General features: G+C 42.3%; 1 protein-coding gene across 1 annotated transcript in view; it reads left to right on the forward strand.

Moving 5' to 3' along the window:
* Positions 2,289–20,026, forward strand: part of GCH1 (GTP cyclohydrolase 1) — a 57,343-nt gene continuing 39,605 nt past the window's right edge. Inside the window, exon 1 of the mRNA XM_018054120.1 lies at positions 2,289–2,810. Within this exon, the coding sequence (XP_017909609.1) occupies positions 2,471–2,810 (340 nt within the window). The 5' untranslated portion in view covers positions 2,289–2,470. The remainder of the gene's footprint in view (positions 2,811–20,026) is intronic.

A 20,026-nucleotide genomic window follows, 5' to 3' on the forward strand; every position in this document is an offset into this window, starting at 1 on the left:
GACTCTTGAGAGTTCCTTGGACTGCAAGAAGGTCAAACCAGTCAATTCTAAAGAAAATCAATCCTGAATATTCATTGGAAGGACTGATGTTGAAACTGAAACTCCAACAGTTTGGCCACCTTATACAAAGAGCTGACTCATTGGAAAAGACTCTGATGCTGGGAAAGATTGAGCACAGGAGAAGGGAGCAACAGAGGATGAGGTGGTTGGATAGCATCATTGACTCAATGGACATGAGTTTGAGCAAACTCTGGGAGACAGTGAAAAACAGGGCTCAAAGAGTAGCAAAGAGTCAGACATGACTGAGCGAGTAACAACAACAACAACAACAACTCCCACGTTGAGTCCAAGGTGAAAATGAGTCCCTTGTTGGGTTTAAACCAAATGCTGTTGTAATTCCTGGCTATGAACGCCTATAGTTTCACTGCTGAACCATTTTATACTACTAATTCTGTGGAATATAGCCCTCCTCTTTTAATTTATTCCCTCTTCTCCCATTTCTACTGATAACCAACTCTCTGCCAACTACCTACATTTCACTGTTAAACTGTTTGTATAGTGTTCGTGATTCTAAAGCTTCCTTGTATTACCTTTGGGCATTTGGCTGAAATGCATGGCCTCCATTTTACAAGTAAATATATAACAAATCCAATATATATATATATATATATATATTATCCAATAATATATAACTACCAGTTACTTGTACTGGTAATCGGTAACAAAAGTGCTAATGCCTAGTGGCAGTGTTTATAAGAAAATGTTCATTTTTAGGATAAAAATTTCATTAGAAATTGCTTTGGGAAATATATTAATCTTTACAAGGGCTACTGAAAAAAAAAATCTTATGGATAGCATCTCCTTTGAATCCCTCCATTTTAAAAATACTTCACTTGGTATCTTTGTTTTCATTTGTTAAATCCAAGGTCATCTTTTAATGTCTCCAGCCTGAAATAGTTTGAGACCTAGTGGATAATTCTGACTAGGAAGTATCACTGGACAGTGGGCAGAGCAGTTAGAGGGAAAAAATATTATAGGATCTTGCAGGGGTGTGGGGGGCACTTACAATAAATACTAGGAGAGTGACAAAGAGGCTTTCCAAGGGAGGTTCATATTTGTTGATCAGTATCATTTGATATTTAGTGTATATAGAAGTCCAATAACTATTTTTAAAAACCCCACTTACACCAACATTTCAGACTAAAAGTTCCTAGAAGGCTAGGTATTTCCCATATTTCTTTCCTTAACATTTAGAATAGGGCCATGCCTGAAGCAGACATCCAATAAATAGAAATTAGTAATAATGACTGAGCCAATTTATTAGTATAGATCAGTTCCAGAGACTTCCCTTCTAGTGTGTCTGATCCTGAGCCTTTAAATATCTGTCTTTATGTGAGAAATGCAGCATAAGAATCTCTCTGGAGCAAATCATAAAATATTAATTTGATACATGTTTTAAAACTCACCTTTGGCATTGTGAAATAATCGCCCTAATGAGAAAAAAAAAGGTCCATTTAAAAAATCTTACACAGTCAAAGCAGATGTCACTGGTTAAGAGTCCAGTTGATCAATAACGTTTCACAATCTCTAGCAACATCAGGGGAAAGGTACTTAGCACGTCACTGTTAAAATCATCAGCACCAAATTCCTACAATTGGGTTTCCACAAACTGCAAATGGTTTTTTGATGAAAGCACTAGTTTTTCTTCCTTGCTAATCAATTTCTGCAGGATCAAAGTTCTGGCCACCACATATTATCATCCTCCTAGATATAGGGACTCACTTAAGGGCCACTTGGTGTAATATTCCTCCTGACAGCGCCAGGAAGCAGGTGCGTTGGACACAGTTTTAACTAACGCACTCAAGCGTTTCAATTTATGTTATTCTCTTGACCTGAAAGTATGAGTTGGTTTCCATACTCACATTTTCCCGGACAAGGCCACCTGTTTGCTCATCTTTGACAGGACGAGGGGACCAGAACACTTCTGATGCAGCCTCCTCTTTGCTCTAAGAGGGAATGGTTGACTGGGCACTCAGACCTTGCCTCCCCACGCTCCGGCCACCAGCCCCCTTTAGGGTTTGGTTTATCTGGTCACAGCCAAAGGGTCCAATCCAATCCAATCCACCCGGCTGGGGCGGGAGGGGCTCGGACAAGGTCCTCCCGGCATCTACCGGCCCCTAGGGCGCCCGGCGGAGGGAGGGACGGGGCGGGGGGGCGGAGTGAGCGCCGTGACGCCAGGAGGCTCGGCCAATAGAAACGCCCCGCGGCGCCGACCGAGCCGCCAGCCCATAAAAAGGAGGCGACACAGCACTCTTCTGGCTCGCCTGTTCCGGACTCGGAACGTGTTGCTGGCTCCAGGCCGGCCTACCTACCTCAGGTGACTCGGGTCACAGCCCATTCCCCGCCCGGGAAGTTCACCTGAAGTCCCTCACGCACCCGAGGGTCCTTCCGGAGCGGCAGCAGCGGGTCCATGGAGAAGGGTCCGGGGCGAGTGACGCTGAAGTCGCGGGGCGCCAGGTGCAGCAATGGGTTCCTCGAGGGGGAGCCGCCGCGACCCGGGCCAAGCCCGCCCGCGGAGAAGCCGCCGCGACCGGAGAGCAAGAGCGCCCAGCCGGCGGACGGCTGGAAGGGCGAGCGGCCCCGCAGCGAGGAGGACAACGAGCTGAACCTCCCCAACCTGGCGGCCGCCTACTCGTCCATCCTGCGCTCGCTGGGAGAGGACCCCGAGCGGCAGGGGCTGATCAAGACGCCCTGGAGGGCGGCCACGGCCATGCAGTTCTTCACCAAGGGCTACCAGGAAACCATCTCAGGTCAGTGTGCTCGCTGGCGGGCGGGCGGGCGTGCAGGGCACGGGGGAAGTGGCTGCGGGAAGCTCGCGCCGGCTCGGGGAAGTTTCCGGAGTTGCTCACTCTTGGCGGAGGAAGCCGAATGCTGGCACTTGCCGAACCCCGCCCTCGGCCCTGGCCCAGCCGTCGGGCCAAGGACGGGGGCCTGGGTGGGACTCATTTCGGGCGCCTGGAAAGTCAGCGGCCTCTCCCTCCCGGGCCTGTCTGCAGCCGTCCTCGCGGGGTCCTCCCCACTGGCTGCACGCAGCCCTCTCCTCCAGCCTGGGCTGGCGGGACCGCGGTCTCCGAGCTTCCTCATGCCCCCGGGCGGGAGCCTGAACGTCCAGGGCTGGATACCTGAGGAACGTGCATCTGAGCTCCTGGAAGTGATGGCTTCTTAAGTCATCCTTGCCCTTGAGGTCTCATTTTTTGGTAGGTCTGGGATGAAGTCTTGGCTTCGTGTGTTTGGAGCGCCGGGGGAGCCTCATTTTCACTGACTTGCCAGGGCACCCCGCTCTTGCGAAAGTCATAGTTATGTTTTGTTCACATCGAGGTCACTACAGTTCAGGACTTCCCCAGAATTGGATCTAGTTCTGGGTACAGGCTTTCCCGGAGTTTGAGGTGTGAAGTTTCTTGGGTTAGTTTGCTGCTTAAAGCCTTCTCCCCTTTCCTACCCCACTTCCCAAATCCCAAAGCAGGAAGGCGTCTCCCTGGGAGTCGGGAAAGTTTTCTGGGCAGTGAAACCCGGAGTCCCTGTATCACCCACCCCTCATTCCCCATCCCAAAGGAACAGGGTTGACCCAGTGCTCTCTGCGCCAGAGGAGGGTCAGGCTTTTGCCTAGGAGGCTGAGAGCAAGGGCGCAGGGTCGGGCTGGAAATTAACAGAGGACTTCGCTGCCTGTTTTCTGGGTGAGGAGTGTTGGTCAAATTAAAAAAAAGGAGAGTTAAAAAAAAAGCTCTGACTTACACAGGTGGGACTAAGGACGTTGTTTTCCAGTTCACATCTTCTGTACCTCTTGGTGACATTTATTTCTTTGACCCAAGAAACCTACCATCACCATTTCTCAAAGAGTAAGAGATGCTTTGCAAGGTTACCTCCCGGGTCAGGTTGTTTCCCCCGTCAAGTTTCTGGAGACTCTCTTAATTGATTCTGGGAAAAACAGTTATTTTTGCACTGGTACCACCCCCCTCCCTCCCCACCCCACCCCAAAGGAAGGGTGGGAAATCAGTGTGAGAGGGGTGAGGTCCAAAAAGGAAATGACAGTACATCCTAAAGCCAAGACATGGATATCTAGTTCTGTGTCCACGTTTACTTTTTTTAACCCCATGTTGGTAAACGTTTGGAGCCTTGAATACAGAATTTCAAAATGCAAAGACTGAAGAATCAACATTCTTCCTTTTGTAAATATTCTGTGATTTGGTGATATTCCACGATACAGAAACATTTTCTCAGGGCCTTACTCGGTCTGCTTCTTGTGTACACTGAAAGTGTCCTTTGCACTTGGTCAAGCTTTGGAAATCTTGCCCTAATAGAATTCACAGAGAGAGCGATTTCTGACCCTGAGGCAGGTCACAGAATTACCTTAAGTGTCTCAAAACGGTTTACTTAAGAAATGATTTGTAGGTTTGTTTCATGAGCCATAGAACTAATGACTGTAAAGAACACTTCATTCTATCTAAGAAAATGATTCTAGTCAAGTGTTAATTTATTATTTAAAAAGTCTGTGGACCTAGGAAGAGAAATCAGATTAGGGAGAATCTAATCATCACACTGCCCAAGAGGGCCTGGGGAGAACAGTGAAATGGGGAGAGACTGCTTAATGGGCTTAACCGGTTCTAGGTTGCCTTTTGGGATGATGAAAGTGTTCTGGGATTAGAGAGTTTTGATGGTTGCACGCATTGTGAATGTGCTAACTGCCTCTGAATTGCACATGTTAAAATAGTTAAGATGATGAGTGTTATGTATATATTTACCACAATAAAAACTCACAGACCATTTAAGAATTATTAATAGCCATTAATTGAATACTTTTCATGCTCCAAGTGCTTTATATGTGTGGTCTTGGTTAACCTTCATTTTTGAGGTAAGCACTGTTCTTTTACCCCATGATAAGGAAGCAGAGGCAGAGAGGTTGACAACTTCAAGTGGCTGAGCTGGTGTTTGAATCCTGGCAGACTAAAGGCAGATCTTATCTGCTTCCTTATGTTGCTACTTAGTAAGATATATCAGTGTTATCCTCTCTACTAAGCATTTCAGACTGAGTTCTGACCTAATACTTGGGTCACCAGCATTAAAATAAGGTGGAGTGCGATGGAGAAAAATCAGTCTATCATATATAGTAAGGATAAATGTTTTGAGAAACTTCCAAGTAGGTTTTATTGGTATAATTTTTTTCTGGGGGCGGTATGTACTAGCTGCATATGTAGAATGTGTTTCTTATATTGTGGTCAAAAATTTGAAAGCCTCTAGATAGAGGATCATACTTAAGGACTTAATATTGATTTCTTAGAGGTACATAAAGGGAAGACAGAGGAGAGGATGACAAGGATGATGCTGAACTTAGAGGAATGACCCTGAAAGGGTGGAGGTCCAGGCCTTGGGCCCACCTAGGTGGGAGAAGGAAGGATACTTTAAATCTATAGAAAATACGGAAGTAAGTAATAGAGAAAACACTCTTACCCAATTCCTAATTTTCATTTCTATAGAGATCATAATTCAATGCCCACTATAGATTATTTTGGATAGAAACAAACTTCTTTGAAACTATCACTTTTCTATGCTTATAAATAAGATACTTAACATCTTTTATATCTCTGTGTATTAATTCCTGTTACTAGTGTTGAATTAAATATTGTAAAATATAAAATGAAATAAGTTTGTAAGTGGATTGGTGCTAGTTTCTGGTGTTTGGGGAGTCTTTCAGTTCTCCTTGCCCTGCAGTGTAGCTTCATGACCCTTGCCTGGTACACTTTTCTTTCCCGTGTGTACCTTATAATGGGTGCACCTGTGGTCAGCTATAACAGGGCTGTGTCAAGGTTGTGCAAGTCTCCTGGTTATTGGTCACCACTGGGCTGTAGCTCGTAGTGGAGGGAAGGCTGGAAGACAAACTCATCTCTTCCAGGAACTGGCTGTCCTTTGAACAGCATCACAGGACAGCTCACCTTTAGCTATTGCTGTTCCATGTGAGTTTAACCCCATCCAAGTTCTCTTACATATTCAAGATTTTACTTTGCTGAGGTCTTCTTTCTAAATATTTCCTGTATTTCCACTATTTCTGAAATTCAGAACCTTAATTAAATTGGAGGTTCTACTATTCCCTGAGGTCTTTGGTCTTCATGTCCTTGTGTCTGACCCTTCCCTTCCCCTGTCCTCTCCTGGGTGTAAATGGTAACGACGTCTTAGACAGTGAAAGTGAAAGTGTTGGTCACTCAGTCGTGTCTGACTCTTTGTAGTCCCCATGGGCTGTAGCCCGCCAGGCTTCTCTGTCCATGGAATTCTCCAGGCAACAATACTGGAGTGGGTTGTCATTCCCTTCTCCAGGGGATCTTCCTGACCCAGGGATTGAACCTGGGTCTCCTCCATTGCGGGCAGATTCTTTACCATCTGAGCCATCAGGGACGCTCAAAAGTGAAAGTGAAAGTCGCTCAGTGGTGTCCAGCTCTTTGCGATCCCATGGACTTGGAATTCTCCAGGCCAGAGTACTGGAGTGGGTAGCCTTTCCCTTCTCTAGGGGATCTTTCTAACCCAAAGATCAAACCCAGGTCTCCCACATTGCCTGTGGATGCTTTACCAGCTAAGCCACAGGGAAGCCTTACAAAGTATTATCCACCAGAGGTTGAGTATAATTTGTCTCATTAATTGCCCTTTTTATGAGTTTACAGAAATACGCAAGAGTCTTGACTCTTCTGTCATATTTCTAGTTGAAATAGATTTTAGCTTGTCTTGTCCAGGATGCCAGGGAAGTTTTCATAAATCAAGCTGACAGTGTCCCAGATTTGGGGAGCATATGAACCTGTATATAATGCAAGAGGAAGCGATGGCACCACCGATGATGGACTTCTTGACTATCTCCCCACTCTGCCTCAACCATGTATACTGCAAGATGACAGCTATTCTCTAAAGATAAAGCCAGGCATTAGATATTCTGTTTGCACAAAATTGATTCTTAGCCACTTCATACTGAAATATGCCAGCACTCACAAAAGGTTTTATTTTTCTTTGAATCACAAACTTCTGTGATTTACCATAGCAGAATCCCACAATAAAGGAGGAATTGTAACAACTTCTAAGATGTGAAGGGGGGCAAAAAGTCAACTTATCTATTATCCCCTCCCATATTGTGGGCAAAAGATGAATTTATGTCCCAAGTTGTAAAGTATGTTGTAGAAAAGTTAACCTCATCATCGAGAGGGACTATTTTGGATGTGTATAGTTCATTTAAATCTCAACTCACTACTAAGTTTTGTTTTCATTTTGTTAATGAATTCTTGTGTAGGACTTAGTTCTGTATATTGCTGGAAAAGGTATTGTGAATAAAGAAGAAAAAAATAACAAGACTGTTAAAGTATATGACTGGATTTTAGGGTATAGTCATTGAGAATGGAGGAGAAAAGCTAGTCTTACTAGTTTCTTCTGAAAATGTATTATCTATTAATTTTTTTTTCTGGCCTGGGAGGAAAAGTCACTACCCATAACTTTGAAATACCAAACAAACTGGTACTTGTCCTAGTTTCAATGGACTGCCATATCAAAGTACTACAGACTGAACCATTCAAACAACAGAAACCTGACTCACAGTTCTGGAGACTAGAAGTCTGAATTCAAGGCATTGGTGGAACCACACTCCCTCTGAAAATTGAAGGGAGTCAGGGGCATCCTTCCCTTGCCTCTTCCCAGCTTCTGGGGGTAGCTGGCAGTCCTTGGTGTTTCTTAGCTTGCAGCTGCATTACTCCCATCTCTGCTTCTGCTGGTGTCCAAATTTCCCTTTTTTAAGGACATCAGTCACATAGGATTGAGTCCGTTTTACTCCAGTATGCCTCGTGGCGCTAGTGGTAAAGAATTCGCCTGCCAGTGCAGGAGACATAAGGGACACAGGTTTGATCCCTGGCTTGGGAAGATCCCCAGGAGCAGGGCATGGTAACCCACTCCAGTATTCTTGCCTGGAGAATCCCGTGGACAGAGGAGCCTGGCGGGCTACAGTCCATAGGGTTGCAAAGAGTCAGACATGACTGAAGCAACTTAGCACACGGGCCTCATCTTAATTTAGCTAATGATGTTTGCAGTTAACTCTATTTCCAAATAAGATCACCCTCTGAGGTACTGAGATTTAGGGTTTCAGCTTATCTTCAACACAATTTAGCCTATTCGAGTGTTAAGTGATTTTATTCATTAGACTGTCTGGAACTTTATAATTGAATTTAATTTATTCATTGAGTACCACCCACTGTGCTGAATGCTGGGAAGTAGACTGAGTAAAACCAGATATGGTTTCTTCTCTCATAGAATAGTCTATTGGATTAAATCACATATTCAATAGAATCACATGAATGTGTGATTATAGACTGAGAAACGTAATGATAAAAAGGACACAGCTCAGTGAGAGCATTTAACAAAGGAACTTGATCTGTGCTGGGAGATCGGAAGTGTGGATGCTTGAGCTGACATCTGAATAACAACAAACACAGCTGATTACTGTGTGCTGAACAGTCATGCATTCTTTACATGTATTGCCTCATTGATCCTCACAGTAAGCCAATGGGGTAGGTAATATGAGCCCTATTTTTAGGGATAAGGAAACTGAGGCACAGAAAGAACTTACCCAAGTCTTGAGCTTCCACTGTGGCTCAGCTGGTAAAGAATCTGCCTGCAGTGCGGGAGACCTGGGTTCAATCCCTGGATTGAGAAGATCCCCTGGAGAAGGGAAAGACTACCTACTCCAGTATTCTGGCCTCGAGAATTCCATGGACTGTATAGTTCATGCGTTCACAAAGAGTCAGACATGACTGAGCGACTTTCACTTTCACTTTATCTGAAAAGTATCAGCATTGGGAGAATGATAGAGAGTGAGAATCATTATAATCTCTCACAATTTAATTGTAACAATAGTAATTTATAGATTTATTTGAATCACCTCCCTTCTCCTCCTCTTTCCTTTTTGTATCTTCTCTACTATTTTCTTTGTCCAGCTCTGGAAACTGTTCCATGCCTAGGCATTCCCCCACTGACTCATTGCTGTATACCTCTCTAATTTGAGTCCAGTATTTGGTTGAGTCAGACTGCAGTAATGAAATTTGCCAGGAGAGGGCAACTGCCAAATTTTGATGAATCCTAGATTATGAATCTAAAATTATATGAACAATTCATAATTCTAGGTAATATAATGAATACATTCCCTACGGTTATATATTCTCCATCAAGTTTATGGAAATTAGATTGAGGGATAATTTAGATTGTGTTAATCAAAGATTGTCCAAAGATTGTCTGAATCAAGGTAAATTTGTTACACTCAATGTTGAGAGAACATTTGCTCATTAGAATTTTGTTTTATTAAAGCCGAGTCACAGTTTTCTAGAAGAAAGCAACTGTCTGTCCTTACCTTAGGATGTCTAGCAGATTGCCCAGCACATGTAGACAAGTTGATGAAGGTTTGAATTAATTTCTTAAAGACAAGGACCCTTTCTTAATGTGTGTCTTGTAGCACAGTGCTCTATGCATAAATGCTCAATAAATGCTGCTTATTTTTTTAAACACTAAAGAAAGATGTAGGGGATTTAGCTTTATGAAAAAGTCATGGGAGTTATTTTTGTTGGATCTCCTGAACACTTCTATGCCAGAGGTCATCCTTTAGACATCTTTGTGTCCTTCATGGAGCCGTGCACCTGTAGAAACTCACCTGTTTGGTGAGATGGCTTTTTCTATATTCAGTCAACATGTTATTCCAAGGTATCGATTGAAATGACTGGCCTGTTTGCCTGGCGCATCAAAATTCTCACGGGGAAAAATCGCTAGAAAATGTCAGGATTGCAGTCAGTTTTTAAATTATTGTAGAAATGTTCAAATGTGAACAAAATTAGAATAGTATAATGAGTTTGAATATGCCTATCACCCAACCATTAATATAAACAGAAGTCTGCCTTTCTTCATCCTGCTTGTCACACACCTTCCTTGCCAAATTATTTTTAAATTTATTTAGTTTTAATTGAAGGATAATTGCTTTACAATGTTGTGTTGGTTTCTGCCATGCATCAATATGAATCACCTGCTGAATTATTTTAAAGCAAATCCTAGATATGTCATTTCATTGATAAAGACTTTACTGCTGTATCTCTAAAACATAAAGACTTTAAAATAGTATCATATTTGAAATCAGTAATAATTCCTTAATATCAAATATCTAACCATTGTTAACATTTCTTTGATTTTTCTCATAGGTATCTCTTTACAAATTGCTTTGTTTGAATAAGGATTCAGATAAGAGTCACACATTATATCTGATAAATCAAGTCTTCAAGTCTCTTTTAACTTGTTGGTTTGGTATTTTTTTTAATCTGCTAACAGTTTGTTGAAGAAACAAGGTCATTTGTCTTATAGAATTTCCCACCTCCTGGGTTCTGCTCATTATTTTCTCATGATTTATTAATAGTTTAACATGTTCCTTTAGCTCTTGTGTTGCTTATATACTAGTCGTTAGACTTAGAGGCTTGCCAAAGAAGCTGAGGTTGATTAGTTCTATGAAGACCTACAAGACCTCCTAGAACTAAAGCCAAAAAAAGATGTCCTATTCATAGGGAATTGGAATGCAAAAGTAGAAAGTCAAGAGATACCTGGTGTAAGAGGCAAATTTAGCCTTGGAGTACAAAATGAAGCAGGGCAAAGGCTAACAGAATGCCCTGGTCATAGCGAACACCCTTTTTCAACAAGAGACGACTTTACACGTGGAGATCAAAAAATGGTCAATACCAAAATTAGATTGATTACATTCTTCATAGCTGAAGATGGAGAAGTTATATACAGTCAGCGAAAACGAGACTGAGAGCTGACTGTGGCTCAGATCATTAGCTCCTTATAACAAGGTTCAGGCTTAAACTTAAAAAAGTGGGGAAAACCACGAGGCCAATCAGGTGCAACTTAGGTCAAATCGCCAATAAATATACAGTGGAGATGACAAATAGATTCAGGGGATTAGCTCTAGTGAACAGAGTGCCTGAAGAATTATGGACAGAGGTTCATAATATTATGCTGGAGGTAGTGAACAAAACCATCCCAAAAAAAAAAAAGGCAAGACAAAGTGGTTGTCTGAGGAGGCTTTACAAACAGCTGAGTAAAGAAGAGAAGCGAAAAGCAAGGGAGAAAGGGAAAGGTACACCCAACTAAATGGAGAGTTCCAGAGACTAGCATGGAGAGACAAGAAGCCCTTCTTCAATGAACAATGCAAAGAGTTAGAAGAAAGCAACAGGAAGGGAATGACTAGCGATCTCTTCAAGAACGTTGGAAGTATCAAAGGAACACTTCATCCAAAGATGGGCTCAATAAAGGACAGAAATGGTAAAAACCTAATCTAAGCAGAAGAGATCAAGAAGAGATGGCAGGAATACATGGAAGAGCTGTACAAAAAAGATCTTAATGACTCAGATAACCACGATGGTGTGGTCACTCACCCAGAGCCAGACATCCCGGAGTGTGAAGTTCTAGTGGGCCTTAGGAAGGAAGCACTGTTGCCAGTAAAGCTCGTGGAGGTCATGGGATTCCAGCAGAGCTATTTAAAACCCTAAAATATGATGTTATCCAAGTGTTGCACTCAATATGTCAGCCAATTTGGAAAACCCAGCCATGGCTACAGGACTGGAAAAGGTCAGTCTTCATCCCAATTCCCAAGAAGGGCAATACTAAGGAATGTTGAGACTCCCAGACAGTTGTACTCATCTGCCATGCTAGTAAGGTTATGCTCAAAATCCTTCAAGCTAGGCTTCAGCATAATGGAACCAAGAACTTCCAGATGTTCAAGCTGGGTTTAGAAAAGGCAGAAGAACCAGAAATCAAATTGGCAGCATTCATTGGATCATAGAGAAAGCAAGGGAATTCCAGAAAAACATCTATTTCTGTTTCATTGACTGTGATAATAAGGCCTTGTTAAGTGTGGATCTTAACAAACTGTGGAAAACTTAAAGAGATGGAAATACCAAGACCATCTTACTTGTCTCCTGAGAAACCTGTATGTGTGTCAGGAAGCAAGAGTTAGAACCTTATATGGAACAACTGATGGGTCCAAAATTGATAAAGAAGTATGTCACGGCTGTTTATTATCACCCTGTATACGTACAGGGCTTCCTTGATAGCTCAGTTGGTAAAGAATACACCTGCAGTGCAGGAGACCCTGGTTCAATTCCTGGGTCAGGAAGATCTGCTAGAGAAGGGATAGCTACCCACTCCAGTATTCTTGGGCTTCCCTTGTGGCTCATCTGGTAAAGAATCTGCCTGCAATGCAGGAGACCTTGGTTCGATCCCTGGGTTGGGAAGATTCCCTGAAGAAGGGAAAGGCTACCCACTCCAGTATTCTGGCCTGGAGAATTCCATGGACTGTATAGTCCATGGGTTGCAAAGAGCTGGACACGACTGAGCAACTTACTTACACTTTCACTTGCAGGCAGGGCACATCATGCAAAATGCTGGGCTGGATGAGTTACAAGCTGGAATCAAGACTGCTGGGAGAAATACCAAAAACCTCAGATATGCAGATGATACCACTCTAATGGCAGAAAGTGAAGAGGAACTAAAGAGCCTCTTGATGAGGGTGAAAGAGGAGAGTGAAAAGGCTGGCTTAAAACTCAGTATTAAAAAAACTCATGGCATCTGGTCCCATCAGTTCAGTTCAGTTCAGTCACTCAGTCATGTCCGACTCTTTACGACCCCATGAACTGCAGCATGCCAGGCCTCCCTGTCCATCGCCAGCTCCCAGAGTCCACTCAAACCCATGTCCATGGAGTCAGTGATGCCATCCAGCCATCTCATCCTCTGTCGTCCCCTTCTCCTCCTGCCCCCAATCTTTCCCAGGGTCTTTTCAAATGAGTCAGCTCTTCTCATCAGGTGGCCAAAGTATTGGAGTTTCAGCTTCAGCATCAGTCCTTCTGATGAGTACCCAGGACTGAATTCTTCAGCACTCAGCTTGCTTTATAGACCAAGTCTCACATCCATACATGACCACTGGAGAAACCATAGCCTTGACTAGATGCAGCTTTGTTGGCAAAGGAATGTCTCTGTTTTTAAATATGCTGTCTAGGTTGGTCATATCTTTCCTTCCAAGGAGTAAGCGTCTTTTAATTTCATGGCTGCAATCACCATCTGCAGTGATTTTGGAGCCCAGAAAAATCAAGTCTGACACTGTTTCCACTGTTTCCTCATCTATTTCCCATGAAGTGATGGGACCAGATGCCGTGATCTTAGTTTTCTGAATGCTGAGCTTTAAGCCAACTTTTTCACTCTCCGCTTTCACTTTCATCAAGAGGCTTTTTAGTTCCTCTTCACTTTCTGCCATAAAGGTGGTGTCATTTGCATATCTGAGGTTATTGATATTTCTCCCAGTAATCTTGATTCCAGCTTGTGATTCTTGCAGCCCAGCGTTTCTCATGATGTACTCTGCATAGAAGTTAAATAAGCAGGGTGACAATATGCAGCCTTGATGTGCTCCTTTTCCTGTTTGGAACCAGTCTGTTGTTCCATGTCCAGTTCTAACTGTTGCTTCTAACTGCTTCTGGTCCCATCACTTCATGGCAAATAGAAGGGGAAAAGGTGGAAGCAGTGACAGATTTCCTCTTCTTGGGCTCTAAAATCACTACTGATGGTGACTGCAGCCATGAAATTAGAAGATGATATGTGTTAAAAAGCAAAGACATCACTTTGCTGGCAAAGATCTGTATAGTCAAAGCAATGGTCTTTCCTTTAGTCATGTATGAATGTGAGAGTTGGACCATAAAGAAACCAGAGTGCTGAAGAATTGACACTTTTGAATTGTGGTGCTGGAGAAGATTCTTGAGAGTCCCTTTGACAGGAAGGAGATTAAACCAGTCAATCTTAACGGAACTCAACCCTGAATACTCATTGGAAGGACTGATGCTGAAGCTGAAGCTCCAATACTTTGACCACCTGATGCAAAGAACTGACTCATTGGAAAAGACCCTGATGCTGGGAAAGATTGAAGGCCGAAGGAGAAGAGGGTAGCAGAGAATGAGATAGTTGGATGGCATCACTGATTCAATGGATGTGAACTTGGGCAAACTCTGGGAGATGGTGAGGGACAGTGAAGCCTGGTGTGCTGCAGTCCATGGGTCCCAAAGAGTCGGACATGACTTGGCAACTGAGCAACAACAACTCCCTGCCTCCCTCTCATCACACTGACTCTTAAATTTAGTCAAGAACGCTTCGTGGTTGGTGGCGTATTTTTCCATTGGTAAGCACCTGAATATCTGGTTGTCTGTCATTCTGTGATGTTAAAATGGATAGGCTTTAGGTGTTATCAGCCCAATTTGTCCATTTAAGAGTTTCTCACCAGCCTTTCAGTTACTGATTTTAGTAGTCCTTGGTGACTGCCTAGATCCAGTATTTTTTAGAAGTTGAAAAATAGGGGTGTTCTTCAATTTCTGAATTTATTAACTGGAGTTCTTTTATAAAGAAAATATATGGGAACTCTTTAGGCCATCTTTGCAACCATTCAGTAAATTTAGAAATATTTTAAATAGAGCTTAAAGAGATATAAAGTTGTTAATTTTTCTTATACATATTTCTTTAATTCTGCACTGGAGATCTGCTTAATTATGACTCAATCTAGAAGCAATAAAAGAGAACAGTTACTTTATATAAAAACCAAGACTTTTCACATATCAAATACTAACAGAAATGAAGTCAAATGACAAACTGGGAAGAAATATTTACAATTCATATTGTAGACAACAGAATAACCATGCTAATATAAAAAGAGATGCTAGAAATTAATGTGAGAGGAAGGCCAAAAACACAGTTGAAGAGTTGGCTAGACCTGAGGGCAGACAATTCACAGGAAAGGGAATACAAATAACTCTGAAATACATGGAAAGTTGCCTGACCTCACCTTCAGTGAAAGATATACACAAAGACCACTCAAAGATATATTTTTTCCTTGTTTGTTTGGCCAGAGCCTAGAAACTTGATATTCATTACATTATTGAAGTTACAGGGAAACAAATATTACCATTGAGAGTGCAACTATCCCTATGATAATTTGGCAACACCTGTTAAATACAAATGCATATATCATATTTGAAAATCCTGTTTCTGAGAACTGCATACACAAAATGCTTTATGCTCAAGGTTAGTCACTGCAGCCATGAAAAAGGAAGCACCCTACTGATCCCTTGCTGCTAAGTGCTGCTAAGTCACTTCAGTCGTGTCCGACTCTGTGCGACCCCATAGATGGCAGCCCGCCAGGCTCCCCCATCCCTGGGGTTCTCCAGGCAAGAACACTGGAGTGGGTTGCCATTTCCTTCTCCAATGCATGAAAGTGAAAAGTGAAAGTGAAGTTGCTCAGTCGTGTCCGACTCTTTGCAACCCCATGGACTGCAGCCTACCAGGCTCCTCCATCCATGGGATTCTCCAGGCAAGAGTACTGGAGTGGGGTGCCATTGCCTTAGGATGGCGAAATGATGCAGATGAGTTATGTTTTGTAGGGAAAGGTGTGTGAGGGTGTGTGTAGGTGACAGTAAAATATTTATATTGTGTTAAGAATTGGAGGATGCGCAAGTGGTTACATGTCAATCAGGGATATGAACTGGGCAGATGGCAGATGACATGCTTGACTTCTCACTAATTTTCAGTTTTTAGTTTTTGAAGTATGTGCATGTATTTCCAAATAGATAAATTAAAAACATCCTGACAAATTTGTTTCAAGTCTAGGAGCAAAAGAGATACAACTTTTTAATGGTTAGCTGATAAGAAAAATCTGGTTACGGAAAACCTTTACCCTGGAATTAGAGAAAAAATATTTAGATGTATATATTTGCAAGCTTGATCTTCATTGTGATTTGAATGTGACTTTGTCCCTTAACTATCTGTATAATTATTGGCATGTCTCTAAACTTAAATTTCATCTTTCTCTTTTTGTGAAGGATGATAATACTTGCTTTGCCTGGGATCTTATAAGAATTAAGAAGGTATGTGAAAAACACTTGATGCTTAGTATATTCCTTCTTTTATGGTGAGGAGGAACTGTGGGCTTCAATTAGTTGGAAAGTGTTTTAACAATTTGGGAGACTCTGGAGCCCTGAGCCACCGTGTAAAAGTCCAGTTACTCTGAGGCTGCCATGCTGTGAGGATCTCTGCCTCGAGGAGAGGCCATGTCTGGGTGTTCCAGCTGATGGCTTTAGCTGAGGTCCCACCCACCAGCTAGCACCAAACCCTAGATATTCGAGTAAAGACTCCTCCAGGTGATTCTAGTCCCCAGCCAAATAGTTGTCCCTTCCAAGCCCCAGATGTTGTGGAGCAGAGAGAGGTCAGTCATCTCCTCTGTGCCTTGTCTGAAGTCCTGACCCACAGAATCCCAGGACATAATAAAATAATTGTTCGCCAGTAAACTCTGGGATATCTTGTTATGCACTAAAAGCATTGGGAATAGATGTTGAAATGAGGATGGGTAAAATTTGTATTTGGGCAGAGGAAAAGAAAGTGGCTTAAACAGGCCAAGAGATAACCTGATGGTTTAAGGCTAGAAATTCAAATTTGTGAAGTATCAGTATAAGGCTGAGAGCTGCAGCTAGGAGAGTGCCTGAGCTCCTCAAAGGAGTGAGAGGAGATGTCAGTATGCTGACACTAAGAGTGAGAGAAGAACCAGCAGGGACAGCCTTAAAAGGAGGTGTGAGGGGCAGGAGATACAGGAGTGTAAGAGTGGGCAGGAAGCGGTTTAAAAAGGAAGCCAGAACAGAAGGGAAAGGTCCCCAGACAAAGAACTTGAGCCAGATTGCCTGGCTTCAAACCCTGTTACTGAGCAGCTGTGCCTGATTGCCTCATCTGTAAAACAGGGCATTTGATAGTACTCGCTTATCTTATAAGGTTACTGGGGGATTAAGTAAGTTAGTACGCATAAAGTGCCCAGCGTCTATGAAGTGCTGTAGACATTCTGTCTGTGTTATCAATGAGTACTGAGATTTTATTTCAGTGTTAGTAGTTTCAATAGCTTAATGTGCTTAGAAGTCAGATTGTAGGACTTTAGAGAATAATGTGACAAATTACAGAAAACAAGACTTTTTTTGAGTTATTTTTCCCGGTCGGGTAGGAGCTTGTGAGCTTCCCCTTGGTGTGTATTGAGGCATCAGCATGCTGGATGCTGGTAAATGAACGCCTTAGGGGTTGAAGAAAAGAGGGTGGGCACGCGAACTCTGGGAAGTGAGCCAGGTTGTGTGCATGTGAGCTCATATGATCCTCCTGTCAACTTGGAGACTGTCCTCACTATAAAGAGGTGGAAACTGAGGGGCATCTGGTTCAGGTCTCTTGCGAGAGGGCAGTGCTGCAGCATCCAGGTGTGTGTGCGGACAGTGCTCCTGTTCCAGGCAATGTCATGCCCGCTCAGGTTTTAAGTGACTGTGTTACGTTTCAATATGAAGGTCCATTTAAGGTGTGAGAAGCGTAACCCATAGGAACTCTGCTTTTCGTACTGAATTCTAGCAAAGAGAAAGCCAAGGAGTTTTCATTTTGAGGCATCGTTTAACATCCTGATTTTAAGATAGTTCATGAAATTTTTAATCAGGGGAATTTGTGAATAATTGCACAATTTAGCTAAATTACACTCAGTTCTAACATGGATTAATAACTAGCAAACTTCACTTAAAGGAGATATTTAAAAACCAAAATTTTATATATTTTGTCTAAAGCACATTTAATTATGTTGTGATCATTTTACTTTATCAATGTGAGTCTTTTTTTTTTTAGCTTTTTTTTTTATATTGGAGTATAGTTGGTTAACAGTGTTGTTTTAGTTTCAGGTATACAGCAAAGATTCAGTTATATATTATTAGTCTGTTTTAATGGTTTTACTGTTTAGAAACTTTTCAGTTCTGTTTTAAATATCTGTTTTTAGGGCTTGTACTTTTTGTTCAATGAAGTTATAAATTCTTAATCTTCCCTGTTATTTAAAGAAATTTTTTCTATAACTACAATGGTATGTAAATTGCAGAGATACAAATTTGTCTTATCTCCTGTTTGGATAATTAGGCAAAACAGTGTAGCAAAATTATGTTGCATCTGTACCAGCTCACCCGGTTGTGTTTCCGACAGCATATCTGCAACTGTGTTGATGTTGCATACAGTTGAATGTTGTTATGTTCTTTTTTTTTTTTAATTTGTTTGCTTTTTTTTGTGGTATAACACAACATAAAGTTTACCATTTTAACCATTTTACGTGCACAGTTCAGTGGCATTAAGTACAGTCACCTGTTGTGTAACCATCACCACAGTCTCTTTCCAGAAAATTTTATTTGTCCCGAACTGAAATCTTCCTTGTTAGCCCATAACTCCCTCATCCCCTTGCCTTCCAGCCCTTGGTAACCTCTGTTTTACTTTCTGTGTGCCTTTGAGTACTCTAGGGACTACCTATGAGTGGAATCATACCATTTTGTCCTTTGTGGCTGGCTTATTTCACTTAGCATGTCTTCAAGGTTCATCCGTGTTAAGAACATCATTTTAAAATTAGAAAAGACCCATTTGGTCCTTGTTTTAACCAGTAACTCATTCTGTAGAATGTTGTATGTTCTTAAATTTGTATTACATTTTTATTTACTTATTTAAAGAAATCTTTAGAATCGAAGATACTTTGACTGTGTTTGTATTTATGTGTCAAACACTCAGTCTGTGAATGACCTTGTGCTAACTCTTAAAGGGGAAGGAAAACTGGTTGGCCTTGGCTTGGCCTGTGATCTGTCTTAGCAGGGACCAGACAGTGAGTTCCTGCTGAGAGGAGCAAGTAGGGTTCTGTGTGGTAACAAGGAAGATGGCTTCTTATGGCAGAGAAACTTGAAACCACGGAAGACTATAGAGGAGGTGGATTTTGAGCTGAACCTCAGAGGAAATTGTGTTTATCATTTTTTAAACAGAGATAGTCCATGATTATCAAGATTATGCTGTTAGGTATTCTGGAATAAGAAGAACATTTTTTTCACAACTTACATTTGTAGATATCTGTATCATAGAATTAAATGAAGCTTTCAAAGCAGTTAGGTTTATTTTAACAGAGAAGGCAATGGCAACCCACTCCAGTACTCTTGCCTGGAAAATCCCATGGACGGAGGAGCCTGGTAGGCTGCAGTCCATGAGGTCGCGAAGAGTCGGACACGACTGAGCGACTTCACTTTCACTTTTCACTTTCATGCATTGGAGAAGGAAATGGCAACCCACTCCAGTGTTCTTGCCTGGAGAACCCCAGGGACAGGGGAGCCTGGTGGGCTGCCACCTATGGGGTCGCACAGAGTCGGACACAACTGAAGTGACTTAGCAGCAGCAGCAGCAGGTTTATTTTAAACTTTTTAAAGATGAGCATAGAAAGGGCTGGCTCCTTTCTCTGATGTTTTTAAAGTCCATTCTGGCAAGTCAGCCCTTCTAATGGACAACTTTATCTGAACACATTTACAGACTTTATAAATGTTGTAAAGGTTGTTCATTTCATCTTGCGATTCTTCCTTCTCATTAATCGCCGTGGTTACTTGTGCCCCATGTTCTGACTTTTGTACTTCGTGAATATCTGTAGACTCTGTTGCCTTGCCTTGGTCTGACTCGTAGTCATCTCTCACCTGAAGTCCAGTGACGTCTTTACCGGCCGTTTCACTTTCTAGATGTCCTGCTCCAGCCAGTAGTGCCAGCGTGATCTTACAGACATGGAATAGGTTTCTGCTCTCTGAAAACACTTGACTCATTTCCTCCTGTCTTTCCTCACCACAGCTGTGAGGTTTTATTGTGTTCCAGCCTTTTGCCTGCGTTTAAAAATTATCTTCCATCACCTTCTCCTCAGGAGGGCAATTGAGTTTAGTTTAGTACATAGCCTGGTTTGAAAAACCACTCTTTCTCCTCACATAGGACTCAGGCACACGTCCTACATGGGGCTTGTCCTGCAGTGTTTGGTCATTTTGTCTGCTCTTTTCCTCTAATTTTTCCTCTTTTTTTGGCGGGGTGGGGGGGTGGGGGTGGGTTT

The sequence above is a fragment of the Capra hircus genome, chromosome 10 (assembly GCF_001704415.2).
Source record: "Capra hircus breed San Clemente chromosome 10, ASM170441v1, whole genome shotgun sequence".
In the NCBI taxonomy this organism is placed as follows: Eukaryota; Metazoa; Chordata; class Mammalia; order Artiodactyla; family Bovidae; genus Capra; species Capra hircus.